The following is an 18,710-nucleotide window of genomic DNA, read 5'->3' on the forward strand; positions in this document are numbered from 1 at the left end:
AGGGAGGAGAGAGGGAGACTATTCTAAAGAGCACTAACTAAGGCTGAAAGAATACACTCCACAGCTTGTTTTCCCCTCCCTATAACTCTCTCCCTCCCTTCTTCCCTCCTTCCCTCCTTCCCTCCCTCCCTCCCTCCCTCCCTCTTTGGCTTTTACTCTCCATCTCTGTTTCTTTTCTTTCTTTCTTTTTCTTTTTTTGGTTTTTCAAGACAGGGTTTCTCTGTGTAGCTTTGGAGTCTGTCCTGGAACTTGCTCTGCAGACCAGGCTGGCCTCCAACTCACAGAAATCTACCTGCCTCTGCCTTCCAAGTGCTGGGATTAAAGGCGTGTGCCACCACACCAGACTTTATCTCTGTTTCTATGTCCCTTGTATCTCTTCATTTTTTTCCATGTATCTCTTTCTCTGTTTCTTTTCTCTCTAACTTTATCTCCACCTCTCTCTCCACACTACACACACACACACACACACACATATTCTTGCTCTGCCTGTTCCTTGTCTCTCTCTCGTTATATATGCCAGAACAAAGCAAAAACACCAAGTTAACATGAACATTAAGTGTTCATCCATTCTCTATCCCTGTATGTCACAGACCTATCTCTAAGTGCCACCCGAGTTCCACCAATGCTTAGAAGATGGGTCAGCATTGGCATGGGTGCTGCATGAGGTTAGTTCTCTTCACCAGGCATCACTGCCTACCATCTCAGCACTCAGCTCACACTAACCCTTCACCAGCTAAAAAGCTACAAGTATCCTTTCTCTCTCAGCAGCCTCAGTCATGCCTGCATCCCAATCCAGCTTCCTACATGAGCATCACAAATGCCCGCACAACGATGCACGAAGGTTTCTATTTCCCAAAGACTTATGAGGCAGCAGGCACCTGCATCACTTAATGCTCACAATAACCACAGCAGCAAGAACTACTGTCATCTATCCCACAAGAGGAAAGCCTGAATTCAGAAAGGCTAAATGCACACAGCTGAAAAGCAGCATTAGTTCACAGAGGCTAGAAGATCTTCAAAGGCAATCCTCTTTCCCAGTGAGAAAAACAGGGATGCAGAGGTCCAACATCTCATCCACATGACATTCTAATGAAGGTAGCTGAAGAATCTCAGTGGATTGCCAAAGGTTTATAAACAAGCTGGATTTCCTGTAGAGGAGATGTGCATACATCTCTTAAGAAAAGGGCATACCTTTGTTTACCCACTTTACATTTTATGACCAGAGAAGAGACAGGATGGGAACTGGGCTTTGGTTTGCTTTGAAAAATACTATGCTGTATCTAAATAATTATTATAAAGGGATGCAAGAAAGTTTAAGCAGAAAATCTGATAGGAACAAGCAAGACCCAACACCAGAATTAGTGTAGGACGGTGGTGAAGGGTGAGGCCAGGATGCAGAAAATACAAAGAGGCTGTGGTGATATTGCAGCTTGGGAAGGCACTTGCCTTACAAGCATGAGGACCTGATTAATACCCAGGAACCCCTGAAAACACACACACACACACACACACACACACACACACACACACACAAAGCACAAAAATGAAATGAAAGAAAACCAGTTGGAGCCTATTTCTGACAGCCAGATTTTCCCCTTGGGTATCTGTCTTCTCTCAGTCTGTCTGGCTCCTTCCCTAACATACTCCAAGTAGAATTTATTTATCAAGGTGAACTAATGTACCATGGGATTTGTATTATTGTCTTGAGTCAAAAAAAAAAAAAAAAAAAAAGGAAGGGTTGCTTTCATCCCAGGAGTATCCAGATATAAAATGCACTTGCCTAAGGCCTAGGTGACAGGACACATCTGACCAGTTAATACTTCTTAGGGGACATAGAATTGATAAATAAGTGATGTGATTTGGCTGACAGCACGGTATATAGCTTTGTACGATGTCAGTCCTGAAGTCAGAGTCTCTGGGTGGGCTATTTCACAGCCCAAACAAGGAGCTCACAGGAATTCCTTAAGAAACACACTCACCGTTTACACTGCTTTCAACTTCAATACCTGATCACGTATATGCCTGGTTGATCAGCTCTGGCTCACCTGAAACTCACTCTGTAGCCCAGGCTGGCCTCAAACTCAGAGATCCGCCTGACTCTGCCTCCCAAGTGCTGGGATTAAAGACACGGGCCACTGTGCCTGGAATTCAGCTCAGCTTTTCCTGTGTACCAGAGTACCAGAGATCTGCCAGACCCCCCCAGTGAAGTGCAGACTACATTTAGATTTTGATAAGTTTTTTTTCTGCTCATCGGGAAACTTACAACCAACACTATGGTAAACACATCCATGTGGAAGGAAACTTCCCTCTGGTTTCTGCTGTTTGGGATGTGTGGTTTATATTTGTGTGCACTTATACGTAATAGTGCTCTGGCTCATGTGTGTGTGTGTGTGTGTGCGCGCGCGCGCGTGCATGTGCGTACAAGGCCAGAGGAGGGCATCGATTGTCTTCCTCTATTGCTTTCCACATTTTAAAAACATGGTTACATTTTTATTTTATATGGATGTGAATGTGGAGGTCAGGGGACTGCTTGCGGGAGTCGGGTCTCTCATCAGGTAGGTCCTAGGGACCAAACTTAGGTCACCAGGCTCAGCAGCAAACACCTGTATCGTTGGGCTATCTCACCAGCAGCTCCAAATCTCATTTTCTTTTCTGTTTTTTTTTTTTTTTTTTTTTTTTTTTGAGACAGTCTCTCACTGAACCTGAGCTTGCCATTTGAGCCAAGCTGTTTGTCCTGGACAGACAGAACCTAGAATCCCTGTTTCTCCCCATCTTCCAGGATTATGGCTACAACCTCTGATTTTTTAGGTGGATGCTGGGGGCTGAACTCCAGGCTTCATGCTCGCACAGCAAGTGCTTTAACTGATCAGCCATCTACTCAGGTCCCCATGCACCTCATTAGTTCAAGACCAAATCAACAGAGAACTCTTAGGAAGGCTACAAAATCAGGTTGGACTTGTTTTTAAAAGGAAAAGTGGAATCTCTCTCTGTCTCTGTCTCTGTCTCTCTAAATAGCAGAAACCATCTTTCCAGGGAGGAGGCATGACCCCTCATCCTTCCTGGGGTGAGCCTGCCAAACAGCCTCCCGGACTCAGCATACTGGGTTTCTCAGCAATCACCACCAGAGAAGCACCTCTCCACACCAGGATTTTGTAAACACTGGGCTTTGATGTGGTTCCACCTGGGGCAGAGAAAAGGTCTTCCTAGTTCAGGCTCTGTCTGCTGTCGAAGCTTCTGAAACATCTAGTAAGCTAAGTGGATCTTAGTTTACAGAGGTTGTTTTAAAACTGACAGCAGAAGGTGGGCAGAGGAGGGACCCTCATCAAAAATGCAATTAAAGGGAAGCCCATCTATTCTCTATGCTCAGTAGCTTACAAGCTTTCTTACTGTTTTGTCTTTTCCTTTAGGGTGCTGTGCATGCTGGCCAAGGGCTCTAGCACTGACCAATACCCCAACTCCGCTCCCCCACCTCCGCACCCTTACAAATGGGTCTTTTATAAGTTGCCACATTCTCGGACCCTCTTTGTTGTTAGCTGAGGTCAAACACTTACATACTGAGACTCGCCTGTTTCCCTCCCTACTTCCCAAAGCTGGGGCTTCAAGGGACTAGATCAGAACAACCTGAGGACACACAGCCTGGGGTCATGATCAGCTACAAGAGGGAAAACGGAAAAGCACCAGCCTCAGGCGCTCTGCTCTCCAGTTTGGTAAGATTTCCACAAAGATGATGGGAATCTGTGAGCTCATTGCTCTGGTTGGGTAAAGTGGGAAGGGCTGTTGCTCCCACCCAACATTTAAAATGTTGTCTCAGACAGATGACGTTCATCATTTTATCTACTACATATCGTTTATGACAAAGCTGTCAGTTTTTAAAAACAAAACTTTGTTTTTGAAACTGTGGTTTTGGCTAAAAGCTAGAGGAATTCCACCATAAATCTCATGTCACTCCCCTTGAGTGAAAACACAGTGCAGTAAGTCACTGCCCACATTATTTCAAACTCTAGACCCAGCACTGACTGCATCTCCTTTTGATCACTTCTCTGCATATCCCTCAACCCTAATCACTTGATTATGTCTACTTGCCCCAAATCCCACCCTGTCCCTCTGCTAGGTCTTGTAAGCGCTGCCAAATCCACTGTTTTCTATTTTAGTGATCTTTAAATATTTTCAAAAATGTGTATGTGTGTGCGCGCGCGCGTGCGGAGGGTAAATGTGTGTGGAGATAAAACACAGATCTCGGACCAGGACACAGTGGTGCGTATGTAGAAAACCTGCACTCAGGAGGTTAAGACAAGAAGATCACATGATCTAGGCTAGAGTGGACTCACAGCAAGAACCCGCCTCTAAAGCTAAATGTTCTTTGATTGAGCAAAGTTCTATCCATCTTTCAGAACTCAGTTCAGTGGTCCTTCTCTAGAACTCTTTCCCCTTCAGGGCATCTCTAGTGGCAGTCCTCTCCTACCCCATCAGTCTCTCCATGGAGATGTGAGTACCAGGAGGGTTTGGGTGGGGGAATTATTACCCATCTCTATAGGGCTGGCCCCTTCTTCTGCTTTGGGATTCAGCAGACCATCTTCTCTAGGTTTTCCTGACTACCATTATGAGTGCCGACCTCTGCTTTTACCCTTCTGGTTCCTTTGCCATCACACTTTTCCCAGTCTACAGCTCACACGTGGACTTGTTCTGTGCCCGACAAAACCCCCATCCAGCAATCACACCCTATGACTACAGAGCTCTAATCTCCTTGGCCTCTACTGGACTTACCCATCCCTAGCAAATAACTGTGTTTACTATGCATTTGTTGAATGAGCAAACCTTGTTTTCTTGAGCTATTTTTAGCTGGTAAACAAGGAAATGGTCAGTGCTAGAAGATAAAAATCGACAGCAGACACTCAGCTAATTGTCCTTGAATGATACGAGCCTGAAAAACATCCTTTGCTATTCCCCAGAACTCCTCCTTCAGACAATTTCTTCAAAGCTAAGTTGACAGAGGGGAATTTGGTCTCTTCTATCTAGAGGAGGGGCTGTTGAGGGATGGGGTGGCCAAAGAGCTACCCTGATGAGAAGATGGGATGGGATGGAACCTTGTCCATGGGTAATGCCAAGGTGGAAGAACCGAGTCCAAGGTGTTATTTCCACACGGGGAGCCCACGATCCAGCTCAGCTGGGAGGTAACTGGTCACCCATTTCTAACTACATCCATAGCACACAACTTCATTCAGCCCTCCTGCTACACAATCAGCGAGGCAACCCAAAAGGTCAACAGTTAGAAAGAGAGGTACCACTCAGCCAATGCTGTCAAGCAAGAGTGAGAAACATCAGGCACATGACACTGATGAACAAGGACAGCCCTGAGTGTGAAACATCACACATATAACAAACCACAGACAGACAGCAGAATAAAACTAGTGAGTGTCCAGTCCTCAGCCCCCCCCCCCCAGCCCTCAACCTCTCCGCCAGCCTCCACAGAGAAAAGGAAAAGACAGTCTAGCAATTCACATACCACACAGGGCCGGCCGCCAATAATATTGAATCCCAGGGAGCCGGAGTCCCGATGCAGGACGAGAGTCAGGCTTTTGGTCTCTTCACCCTGCAAGACAACAAATTAGTTGAAATGTTGATTTACAAACAGGAAATTGAGGGTAGGTCTTTTTTTTTTTTCCTTATACAAGGAAACTTGGGACTACTGAGCTAACCATGTTATAATCCTTTATTTCTTGAGAAATTCAGCCAAGGAAAATTCTAGAACCCAATCTGAAATTCAGCCCTGTTTTTAAGACCTTGCAGACATGCCTGGATACTGTCTCAGCCTGGGATGACCACAGAAGAATGTCTGGAGGTGTCCAGACAGGCCCCCAAGCACTCATTATCAATGATTCCTTCAGCTACAGATGCAGTCTTCTTTCGAGTGGCCCGCTGGACGCTGGCTGTCTAGACGGCCACTCTCTTGTTTGTTTCTCTATGTCTCTCAAGGACGGCATTCATGTCATGTCACCAGAGGGTCAAATGGCAATCCTCTCAGAAATGTGAGCACACGCAATGGCCTGTCAATAGTCATCTCTGTTTGGGAAACTCCGGGAGAGCATGTGTGGAGGAAATTGTCCGATACAAAATGTGGCGTAAAAAGAGAAAACCCCGAGTCGAGCTACCAAGGGGAGGGCTCATTTCCAGAGTCATTCCTGTCTGATGTACATGAAATGTAGAACCAGTTAGCACAAATCATGCTGGGGCAGAGCTGGACATCGTGACACCTTTCACTCCAACAAGCTCAAGTCACCTAGGACAGGTCACACAAGCAGCCAAAAGGGACAGAGATGCTCAGCTAATGCTCTCACGTGATAGCAAAGTAAAAATAGATGCAATCTCACGCACAAACTGTTACTCCTTGTTCTGTGACAAACACACTAAGCTCACTAACACAGCTTTGAAACGTTTTCTCTTCAGACAGTTTGCAGCTCTCTGTGTTGGACACTGGAAATTCACTAAATCCATTTCTTCCTGTGTTCTCTTAGCAGGGTGAAAAGTTAGAAATACATGGTACTTTGGACAAGTTATCGTACATGGCTGACATGCCTGGCTTTCATAACAATCAGCGATGGAAACTGTACAGTTACACACTAATCCAAGGCAGATGGTTGTGCTTTGACAACCTCAAATGGTGTACAAAGAAGAATGCATGATCAAATGAACACAAAGTTTATTTTCAAATCTACGATGTGAGAACCATGAAGAGAGATGGAGGGGAGGGACCAAGGGAGGGAGCAGAGAAGGGGAGGAGGGGGAGGGAAGGGGAAGGATGGACGAAGAGAGAGGGGAAGGAGAGGGGTAAAAAGCAAAGAATTTTATTATGCTGCATGTCCAATGATAACAGCTAATATTTTCAGTTTTTGTTATGTGCCAGAAACTATACTCAAAGTGAAGTGCTTTAGTTCATTTACTAATCCACATAGTTTTATGAACTTATTACCATCTTCCTAATACAGGTGGAAAACTGCCCCAAAGTTGTTACCTATCAATGAGCTAACACTAAGTTGAGCTTGTATTTAGATGAACACCCTTCAATTCTATCCATCTCTCACACTTCTTTGTTTTACTGTAGCATGTAGAAGATAATCCTATGCAAGTCTGCAAAATCTATACCCTGTCCCATATGCTTCAACTGCTAAAGTTCCAGGAAAAGAATTCATCGTAGGAAGGTTTGCCCAGGAGACAGAAACAGAACAAAATCCTGTCTGAATTGAACTATGTATCTCCAAAGGATGCTATCTGAGGTGTCCAGAGACATGGCCTTAAGGTAACTTTTGAGTGATTAAGAAAGACATGCCAGAAATACAATATTCCTGAGCCCAACAGCAGCTTGCAAAGAACCGTTCCCAATAATCAAGTTGGCCTACACTTTCTTGCCAGAGGCAATCCAAGGGAAGAAAGAAGGATGCTTTACAATCACCTTGAACTAGTCCACTGCCTAGACTGGATTCAGATGGCAGTTCATCTCCTAGGGCTGAGTCACAGCAGTAATAATGTGCAGAAGATTCACCAGGGATGCTGAGCTGGCTAAGATGAACTTCAGTATGAACAGAATTCTTTCATTTCTCCACCCCATGGAGAAAGGCCATTCTCTGTTCTTTTCCCAAGAGCTTCATTCTGCTTTTCCTTTGCTATTGCCTTCTCCAACAACCTTCACTCCCTCAGTCTGCAGATGAAATACGAATTGTGGTTTTCCTCACCAGATGCCACACAATACGTCAGATATACTAACATTCATCTCTGAGAAACTGTGTAATCTGCTCCTGGGCTCAAAACACTTCAGAATAGAGCTGTGGAAATGGTTCCCATTCAGTTACATTTCACCAAACTACAGAGAGATATGCATGGGAGAAGCTCAAGGGCTCTCACTCATGCTGCCCTCCTGATACTTCGTACTTTGTTACAGTGGCATCTTTCATTTCAAAGGAATATTTGAGCAGCACTAGGTCATTTGGGAGTTCATCACAAGCCATGCTATGCAGTTTTCTTCAAAATTCAATGTGGGGGATCAGACGTGGGAAAGAGTCCTACTTATGTGAACAGCTGGTTGGATGGCACAGCCACCTGTCAACACGGGCATCCCATTAGCACATGACACCTGGAGAAGCAGGCTCAGGGGCAATCGCACACAGGCTCAAGGTTAAATGAAGTAAAGTGGGAGCCTGAACACTAGAACCGAGGTCTGTGAAACTCCAGCACCCATGTTCTCTGCAGGATGATGTTTGCACCCTAAATCCATCTGCACCAGGTATGTCAATCTGACACCCGAGGGCTGCATGCCTCCCAGGATAGCTACAATGCGGTCCCACACAGTTGCAGAGGACAATGCCATATAGCAAGGTCAAAAGGTTGGACACCCCTGGGTTCTATGACAGGGCACCTGTATAATTAAAGTTTAAGGAGTATACTGGATTTTATAATAGTAACTACAACGATTGAGAATGTTCTTCATAGCTTGGTAAATCCAGAGAGTCCTATGCCCCTGACACCAACAGCACCATAGATAAGATCTTCCACTTATGAATCATGACTTGACATCATTTTCCTGATCCACAGCAAAGAGCTAACAGTTTCTTCTCATGCCCCAGGTACCATGACGATGGATGATGCAGGTAATAGCTCACAAGGATACATATATGCCAAAGTATACCGGTCAATATTAAGTTCTCAAGACACAACCAAGGCTGAATGTTGAGATGAACCTGGCTCAGCACTGAAGCTAGGATGTTCTTTAGCCTATCAGTCACTCTTCCACCAAATCTATTCAGTGGAGAATAGCTTAGTCAATACTGAGGTAAGCTTGGAGAACTGGCACCTAAAAATAAAAGGAATTTTAAAAATAAACAAAAGGAAGATACTATTTTTTTGTTCTCTCTCTCTCTCTCTCTCTCTCTCTCTCTCTCTCTCTCTCTCTCTCTCTCTCTCTCTCTCTCTCCCAAGACTGGAAAAATAATTCTAGAATACTGATGGAAGAAATGCCCGGCAGACACATTTAGCACTGGAGGGGGCAGGCAGCTCAGACTCTGAGCAGAGCATAGACTAGTCTGGCAGACAACAAGGTCGCTGTGGATGATTGATTGATAAATAAAGTGCTGATTGGCCAGTAGCCAGGCAGGAAGTATAGGCGGGACAAGGAGAGAGGAGGATTCTGGGAAGTGGAAGGCTGAGGCAGAAAGAGCCACTGCCAACTGCTGCCATGACTAGCAAGATGTAAGACACTGGTAAGTCACGAGAAGGGGCTGTGGCTCTCAAGACTCAAGGGTATGAAACACTCAAACAGCCCAGGCCAGCAGGTCATGAGAAATAGCAGCTCACTTCCCAGTAACGTAAAGGTGATTTTACTTAAAATACACACCGCTACCCTCTTCCAATATGGACCTGGTGGAACATCTGAAATTGCAGCTGCTCAGCTTTCCACTCCACAGGCAGATATTTAAGCATTTGGGGAGGGGAGGAATCTTCAAGGTGGAAGTTACTTATTGCATATACTGCTGTGACCCTCTTAATGATGTTTTTCGTCCAATGACTTTTCACTTAAAGTCAGGGCACATATATGAGTGGTCCCATGTGATGTGATGTCCTAGCATCACCCGAGTATAAATAGACCTTATGATGTTCTCATGTGACAGAACTGCCCAACACATTTCTCAGATCATCTCCTCGTTAAGTGATGTGTTGCTCTACTTTGATTGTCTGAGAGACACTCTCCTAAGGGCCACTCTTCAGCACTGAAGAGTGTGACCTGCCCTCTAGGGACGAAGTCCCTATGCATTTCAGTCTGATTCTGTCACTCTTCTCTGGCTTCAGAAGCTTGGACGCCAGCCATCACTAATCAGTACGGCTCTCCTATCCATCCCTGCCGCTGTCACTGTGAACTCTTTCTGAAACTCCTTTTTGCCAAGTGATGGCTGTTTCTGGCTCAGTGCAGTTGTGGCCTCGTGGAATGGAGTTTGCTGAACTGGAAAGTTGCCCAGTGGGTATAGGGGAAATGGGACTGACTGACCACTAGGCTGTCTGGGGGTGACAGGACACCTCTCGGCTTCAGATTAGCAATGTTCCTTGAGGTTCACACAGCTGGGTAACAGACCCATCTGTTGACTAGTGACATGAAAGTGCTGTATATTTGGTCGTCGCCAAGCAAAGAATGTGCAGAGTTGGGGGTTGGAGGGACCAGGAGACGGAGCCGTCTGCCAGCAGTTCTGTGAGGAAGGGCTGGGCATGTCTTCACTCCCTGCACTTGGAGGCTTTGTCCTCTTTGTAGTTCAGACTTTGCCATTCTCAATGAAGCAGCGTAGACTACACGCTCCTTGTGATTCAAATTCCAGTTGAAAGAAAGGGTTCTTGAAGAAAGAACAGAAGGGGACACTGTGTGAGCCTAAGGCAGTGGGGGAGGGGCCATGGACATGATACTTGAATGTAAGTTTCAGTTGGATGAGATGGCATGGGAGCAAGAGCAGGAGGCGTGGCTTACCAAGACAGGTGTAGGGAGAACAGAGATAGATGAAGGGCCCAGGAAGACTGGTATATGGGGCCAAAGAACAGCTTTTGCAGAGGTTTAAGTTCTGCAGAATCTCTCTCTCTCTCTCTCTCTCTCTCTCTCTCTCTCTCTCTCTCTCTCTCTCTCTCTCTCACACACACACACACACACACACACACACACACACACACACACACACACATCTGCAAGCCAAACAGCATGTGTTTGCAAAATAAAGGAACAGAGACAGAGTTCTCACTTCTGCCCTACTCAAAAGTTTGCCACATTATTTAAACAAACTGCAAAATCCCTGAGCGTCTAATTCTGTATTTCCACAAGCTAAGTTTCAAATCCATATCTCTAATTTTTGCCACTGACTCACTTGCTTTCCCAGCGACTATTCACAAGCAATGATTCATGGAAATAACCAAATGCAATGCAAACCACCACCGCCACCATCATAACCTCAAGTGCGACATCCTTAATGTGTCCATCAAGAGTGTGTTATGCTGTGAATGTTTGTTTGCCCTCAATATTCAGACGTCAGGTGGTTGGGAGAGGGCTCAGTCAGTAAAGTGCTTGCCTTGCAAGCAAACTGACTGTCACGAGGGTTGGTGGTACACACTTGTAATCCCAGAGCTGGAGATGTGGAACGTGGCAGCTCCCTGGGACCCTCTGGCCATCCAGTCTGCCATGCATACAAAGTTCCACACCACTCAAAGACCTCGCCTCAAAAACCAAAATGGACATGCCCGAGGAATCGCACTGACCACTGTTCTCTGCCCTATGCTCCCCCCTCTACACACGTAGATATATGTATACACACAGACACATTTCACAATTGGTTTTGTTGAAATCCTAAGTCTCTCGATCAATGGAAGAGGGGAGGCATGTTGAAATGTGATTAGGAATCAGTGCCCTCATCAGAGGCCCCAGAGGGTCTTGCCTCTTCTATAAAGGCAGAGAAAGAAAGAAAAAAAGAAAAAAAGATTAAAAAGAAAAAAAAAAAAAAGGATTGTCTGTGAACCAAGGCTGCTCCAGGCCCTCATCTGACATGGAATGTGCCGCAATCATTTTCTTGGGCTTCTCAGACTCCAGAGCCTGAGAAAGCAATTTCTACAGTTTATAAACTACCCAAATCATGACATTCAGATGGACTAAGACATGGTGGTTAAGAGTTGGTGAGATTTTGTTTTTAACTGGGCTTCATTACCTAGCACAGGACAAGCCTTGAAAGCGATCCTTCTGCCATAGCCTCCTGAGTACAATGGTAAAAGGTTTTTTTGTTTGTTTGTTTTTTAGTTTTTTTTTTTTTTAAATTTAAACATCTGAAGACCCATCTCAAAGTATTTCTTTGCCAAATTAGAGAGAGAAAAGTCTACTTCGCTCAGCAGCTATAAGACCATTATGTTCTTGTTTATAGGAACTGGGAGTTCCTCTCAGAGTTTCTGAACATCAGGGGAAAAGACACGTGTCATCCTTCAGATCACAGAGTCTAAGGTCTGATAGCCATCTCACACTAGCTCTGCTCTGTCTAGCTCTAGCTCTTTCATCCAACTCTGCCCCTCAACCTGATCCTCAGGCTGTCAGGCTGTCCCTCTCTTCATTGTTCCTGCAGGGGCGCTATGGCCACCTCTGCTAGCAAAAACCAACCAACCAAACAAAAGAACAGCTGCTAGCAAACAGGGTAAACTGTCTGCCAAGGACGCATCTTGGTACACCCATCCCCAGTTCCCAAGGCTGTGGTTGCTGCAGGCCACGCTCACACCAAGGTTACACACTGCCTTTGCCCTGTTACACACCGGTAATTATACATGTGGCATGGTGAGAAAGACGGCCACCCAAACCCATCTGTTAGTTATTTTCTTTACAAGAGTACTCATTATGTGACACCAATCCCATTCTTATTGGAACTAGCTTATTAGGGCACCTTTACTGGAGGCAGGGGGAGAGTGGTGGCCTGACAGATACAAAGCTTGGATAGGCAGAGAGTGAGAGTTAGGAGTGTTTTCAATTCATACATAGGTGTCTGACTGTTCCCTTGAGCTAATGATGCTCACTTTTGCCTTTGTACCAATCAACATCCACCACAGTACCTGGTACTCAGGATACAAGAATGTGAGAAACTGAACAATGGAATATATTGGGAAAGATTTCATGTACTTCCCACCATGAACCCATCTTAAAGTAACTTGGATAAAAATGAGAGAAATAAAGTACTATATCCATCCTGGACAGTATCATTATATTCCCTTTTATTTATTTTGCCTGAGTGTCTTTGATAGCCAAGCTCTGGTTTTGCTTTGTACATAAATATATAAATACAACCTGCTTAAGATTGTGTATATGTGATTTCAGGAGCAACTAATTGATATTGGACAAAGCGTTCTTATTTTGAAAAAAAGTGCATGAGATTGAAGTTAGGAAATACTAGGTTTAAAGCTAGCTTTGCCCTTAGAATCCCACTTCTAGTTTTAACCATGCTGATTTAGAATGTTTCTGTTTGGCGGAAGTTTTTTTTGTTTATTTGTTTTTTTTTTTTTTTTTGTTTTTCATTTTGTTTTGTATATGCACATGTGTGTACCTGTTCCTATATATGCAAGTATGTACTCATGTATGTGGAGGCCAGATGTCAATGTCCAGTGTCTTCCTTTCTCCACCACACACACACACACACACACACACACACACACACACACACACACGGGCAGGGGTCTCTCACTTAATTCTGCCAGGCTGGCTGGTGATCGAGCAATAGGGATTCTCTCGTCTCTGCCTCCATCATGCCGGCACTATAGGTGTACACTGCAGTCGGTGGTCACCTTTTATGTGGGTACTGGGGACTCAAGCTCAGGTCCTCATACTTACACAGCAAGCACTTGACCAGCCAAGCTACCTCCCCAGCTCCTCACTTAAAACGTTTTATGATCTCTCCATAAAAAAAGAGCAGGAGAATTCTGCTTAAGGAAGGTGATGCCTCAAGACACCAACATATGTCTGTGCGCATGGCACGCTAAGGTGTCAGCAACCAGTGAAAACTGCTGGATCCTTTTCTTCCCTTCAACTCAGCATTCTGGGTTCCAGTACAGTGAGAACTACCTGACACAAAGATTCTCATTTATCAAATACTTACCCAGAGAGGCAAGCATCACCTCTGAACACTAAAAGATCCACTCACACATAAATCTCAGGAGGATAGCCAACCCCAACTGTCCAGTTATACATACTGATTCCAGTATAGCTAATATATCTGTAAACCAAATCTGCACCTTCTTTATAAATCACTGAAACAGAATACAACTGTCAGCTCACATTTCTTTCAGCTGAAAGAGGCTGTTTGCTAAATACACTAAGGAATGGCTATTTGCTAACACTTGTCAGAAATAAAGAACACCCAACGGCAAACACTGTATAGATTCATTTCAAAGCCTCCACACATCTGTAATACTTTCTGATACAATTATTTGTTAAATTAACTTATCTCCACTTCTAAATGGCCAAAGCATTTTCGGGGATTTGGAGCTTTATATAACTTGATCTGGGTGGATCTCATAGAAGAAAAATGATGTCTCCCAGAAACCTGGAAACAATTTGAGGGGTGGATGACATAGGAAAACATATTGTTTGTAACACAAGTCCATTCTTCATGAGCAACCCGAAAGGTTTTTATGGCTGATAAGAGTCCCCATCGAGAACTTACGAGGCACACGGCAAGGAGGACTCTAACAGGGAGGAGACAGCCCTCAACCAGACAGACCCTTCTAATTATAGAGTTATAACTACATTCCACGAACAAGGGAGAGCTTTAGGACACCAGATGTCATCTAGAAGATCAGAGAAGCCTAGCTTCTGAATGTGGTGATGCTGGACCAAGATAGAGAGGAAAGGGAGTAAGTTATTTACCAAGGGACAAACCTAAGTAGACAGAAAGGCCCAGGGCAAAAGGAGAGAGGTAGGAAACCAGCAGGTTCCCCAGTAAAGCAACTGGAAACACCACCTCAGGGAGAGAAAAAGCAAAGGCCCAGGGGTAGTTAGTTAGGGAGCTTGGAGGCTTACCCACAGAGTCCTCAGAAATCAGCGGAAGCGGACACAAGAGAAAGGAGGAAGCAGACACAAGAGAAAGGAGGAAGCAGACACAAGAGAAAGGAGGAAGCGGACACAAGAGAAAGGAGGAAGCAGACACAAGAGGAAGGAGGAAGCAGACACAAGAGAAAGGAGGAAGCGGACACAAGAGAAAGGAGGAAGCAGACACAAAAGAAAGGAGGAAGCAGACACAAGAGAAAGGAGGAAGCAGACACAAGAGAAAGGAGGAAGCAGACACAAGAGAAAGGAGGAATCGGACACAAGAGAAAGGAGGACTCCTTGACAGGTTGGATGCAGTTTGCTGGACCATTTGCCTCCTCCCACCCCAGGCAGAGAGCGCACAATGGAGAGTGAGAGGAGATTTGCATTTGTAAGAAGTTATTGCCAGTGCTAGGTAAGGAATGGTGTGAAACAAAAGGGTATAATGAGGAACTTCCAGTCCTGGCAGATGACATGGGGATGGCAGTGGTTGAAAGAAAGGCCAGTCTTGATCCTCGCTGTGGAGTAGCTGCAGGTAGATTTGACGGCCACAGCCTGAGGAACGCTGCTCTCCTGTGTGTGTTGATGCCAGGGTATGCCCGACCACTAGTAACATAGGCACAACATGAGTCAGCCAGTGCAAACATTAGCTGTGCTGAGGTTGAAAACCTCTGACTGAGATGGAAGAGACTGTCCGGATGACCTAGAGAAGAGTGTATAATAGTTAGGTGCAAGATGGGTTCTAGAGGTAAGAGCCACAGAATTCCATGACTGACCAGATACCAGGAGTCAAAGGGCCTCTAGAGGCACAGGGATGAGCCTCAAGTTTCTCAACAACTCTATAGTTTTACCAAGAGCTTCTCCTTTACCAGAGAGCAAAACCCAGCTTTTGCTCTGACAGATAGTTAGGTAGATCAGGATGGGAAACTCAGGGTGGAAGCACATATCTTTAACTGAAGTATGACACCCATGTCAGGCCTACTACCAAGAGATGTGGCCTCCGGCAAGTCAGAGGTATCTTCCTAGACCCCTGCTGTTGATGTCAGTTTTAAAATATTGTCCTGGTCTTAAAATGTTTAGACAATGATCTGAAGGGGAGGAATTAATTCATCCGGCATTTATGAGGCTCTGGACTCCATTACCAACACTGCACAGAGGGGAAAAAAATTCATAAAATAGGACTGAGGATGTAGCTCGGTGGTAGTAGATTTGCTTAGCATGTATAAGACTCTGGGCTCCTGAGACCGTTCAGTGGGTGAGACTGTGAGATATGGGTGGTACCACACTCTCCAAGGATTCCCAGAACACTGAGGTCTGAAAAAAACAGTAATAACACTTTAACCAGAGCAAACCACATGGTACAGTCTGGCCAAACCAGGGTGCTCAGGTGTTGTCAAAAACTGAATCTCAAGACAATATGAAGAACACCAGATCATTGATGAAGCAAGTTTTATTGCATGCTTTGGTTTACAATGGAGAAACAAACACTGGGATTTAGAAAAATATGAAATAAAAGTTTTGTATCTGAGAGTTTCCAGGCAACCTAAATCCTTCTGCCTCTGGCAAAGAATAAACAGAACCTAGGAGGGACAGAAAGTTGGCCCAATGAAATACACAAGTTCTTAAACAGCTCCCAGTGGGAGGAGTTACAGCTGCCACAGGGATTGCTGACCCTCTCCACAAAGGCCATGGAGGGTTAACTTGGGGACAGGAGGAACAAGCTTCCCTAAGACCTCAGCTGAGACTGGCTAAGGGTTCAAGCCAGAGAAGGCAGCTAGGGCAATTTTTGGATCAGGACATCCTTGGCTGTCCCCAGGCCTGGTACAGAGTTTCATGTAAGTCCTGAGCGGGGCTCCAACTCCAGGATGGTGCTTTCTGTCTCTCAAAATCAACATCTTGTTCCTAAGCATAACACCCTCGATTCTCTGCCCCACTTACCCAACAGATCTTCAAAACACGTCCACAAGTTTGATTCAACTATCATATTTTTGATTCTAAGAGAGAATTTACCCAAACATCCCAGAAAGAAAATAGAAAGGCAAGAAGAAATAACAAACTACCTCAACAATGAATGATGTATGAACTCAGAAGGAGTGAATGGCTTATTTATAAATAAGCGTCACTCGTAAAACGACACAGGAAGCCCAGATGACAGCATAAACAAGAGACACTTGGGAAAGCCTTCACCCCAAGCCTGGCGCCCGCCCGACTGAAAAGCAAGCTCAACTCTCTGTTTGGGTGAGTTGTGAGCTCACACCAGTCTTTTGTGCGCCTGTGCGGTCCTCTGTGAGCCTCGGAGCTGTAAATATTTGCCCTTCGCCCAGAGCTGGCCAGCTGTGGAGACTGCAGCTGACAGACAGGCCAGAAGCCAGGAAGGGGGTGAAGGGTGGAAACTTGCAGGCCGGGTGTGCAGGCATGGAAGAAAGAGCAGGGGAGGGGGAGTGGGGAAAACGGAGCAGACACAGGTCCCCGGGGCCCCCTTGGGCAAATATGCTCCCTCTCTGCCAGGCCATCTGGAGCAAGCAGGCAGTGTGGCAGCAGCAGGGTCCACACCCCTTACCAGGAAGCAGGAGCACCCAGCTGTTGGAAATGTGGGGCACTCTTGCTCGCAGGCAAACCAGCGGTTCCCAAGTTGGGGGATGTCGTCCCTTAGAGGACACCTGATAATATCTGGAGACATGTTTTGGGGGTGCTGGGGTTTGAGAGGAAAGTCTACCAGCATCAGGGAGGTTGCAGCCAGGAATACTGCTCAGTGTTCTACAGGGTACCTGCCGACAGAGGTTCCCAGAACACCACCCCAACAACCAAGAGCTGCCAAGCCCCCAAATGTCAACACACGCCTAGACTGAACCAAAGTCTAGTAAAAACCTGTCAGGGGAGGCAGAACCCGAATCCACTCCCTTCTCGTGAGTATCACTACTGGGGTCTGGACAGATTATATAATCCCCCACCCGCAACCGCCGTCAGTTCCCTCATCTGTAAGGGTTAGATGAAGCGTAAAGTACCTCACCTCCCACTGTCGTCGGCCACTAACAGAGTAACTGGTACTGGCAGTTAGACTGAGACACATCCCAAAGGTGCCTAATAACAGGGACTAGAGCCGTGGTTCTCAGCCTTCCTAGAGCTGTGACCCTTTGACCCTTTAATACACTCACGTTATGGTAACCACCAACCATAAAATTATCTCGTTGCGACTTCATAGCTGGGATTTTGCTACTGTTATAATTGTAATGTAAATACCTGAGAGGCAGGATATCTAATCTGCGACACCCCTCCCAACGAGGTCGCGACCCACAGGTTGAGAACCACTGGACTAGAGACACATGTCGTCAAAACCCACTTCTGAACTGTAAAGCCCTGATCGGAGCATAAGATTGTCCCTCCAAGAAGCCTGAGTTTCTCCATCTACAAAAAGGCAAACATTGTACCTATGTTCCAGTAAGGGGGAAAAAGAAGAAGAAGAAAGAAATGAATCGACCGGGAAGAGCTGAGGAGGGAAAACCCTCAGGAGCGGAGGCTGACATAATTACCCTGGTCAGCAGCGCAGAGGAATGGCACAGGAGTAGTTTAAGGTAATTGCGGGTACTCTCTGACGGGCACCGTGCCAGGCCGTTTCCTTGATTCTCACCTCGATGGAAACAGCCTCCTTTTACATTAGAGGTAAACTGAGGCACCTGTGGAGGCTAAGCTGCAAGCTGGCTATCAAAAGGTGGAGATCTGAAATCAGTTCTAATTCCAGAGGACTGGCTCTTAACGATCACTTTCTAGTTATTGGAGCAAGGGAGTCCTTGGCGTCTTTCTGGATTGCCCAGATGAGTACTCCTAGGGTGCCTGTCTGCCTGTGTTTTCCTGCTTTAAACCTTTGGGAACCACAGTTTCCAACTCGAGAGGGGTTAAGCTGCTTGCTCAAGGTCAGCCAGTGAGTTGGCAGGAAAGCACACGTTTGAATCCAACCTTTACACTGGGGCCTCTCTCCTGGCATCCTTTTTAAGCTGCACCACAATGGCTCTGGGTTCCCGTCATTATTTTTGGAATCGCAGCAGATCCATGGATCCAGGTCACCATGCAACCTCACGTCCACAAGGACCATGCATGGCTCTGATCTTAAGACAGGCTGAGCAGCTTCCCCAGGATCACCAGGCCA

At 45.7% G+C, this 18,710-nt stretch overlaps 1 protein-coding gene across 1 annotated transcript in view; it reads right to left on the bottom strand.

Annotated features, from left to right (window-relative positions):
• Pdzrn3 (PDZ domain containing ring finger 3) overlaps positions 1-18,710 on the bottom strand; it is a 230,632-nt gene that overhangs the window by 210,755 nt on the left and 1,167 nt on the right. Inside the window, exon 2 of the mRNA XM_028872710.2 lies at positions 5,504-5,590. Within this exon, the coding sequence (XP_028728543.1) occupies positions 5,504-5,590 (87 nt within the window). The remainder of the gene's footprint in view (positions 1-5,503; positions 5,591-18,710) is intronic.

The sequence above is a fragment of the Peromyscus leucopus genome, chromosome 3 (assembly GCF_004664715.2).
Source record: "Peromyscus leucopus breed LL Stock chromosome 3, UCI_PerLeu_2.1, whole genome shotgun sequence".
Taxonomy (NCBI): Eukaryota; Metazoa; Chordata; class Mammalia; order Rodentia; family Cricetidae; genus Peromyscus; species Peromyscus leucopus.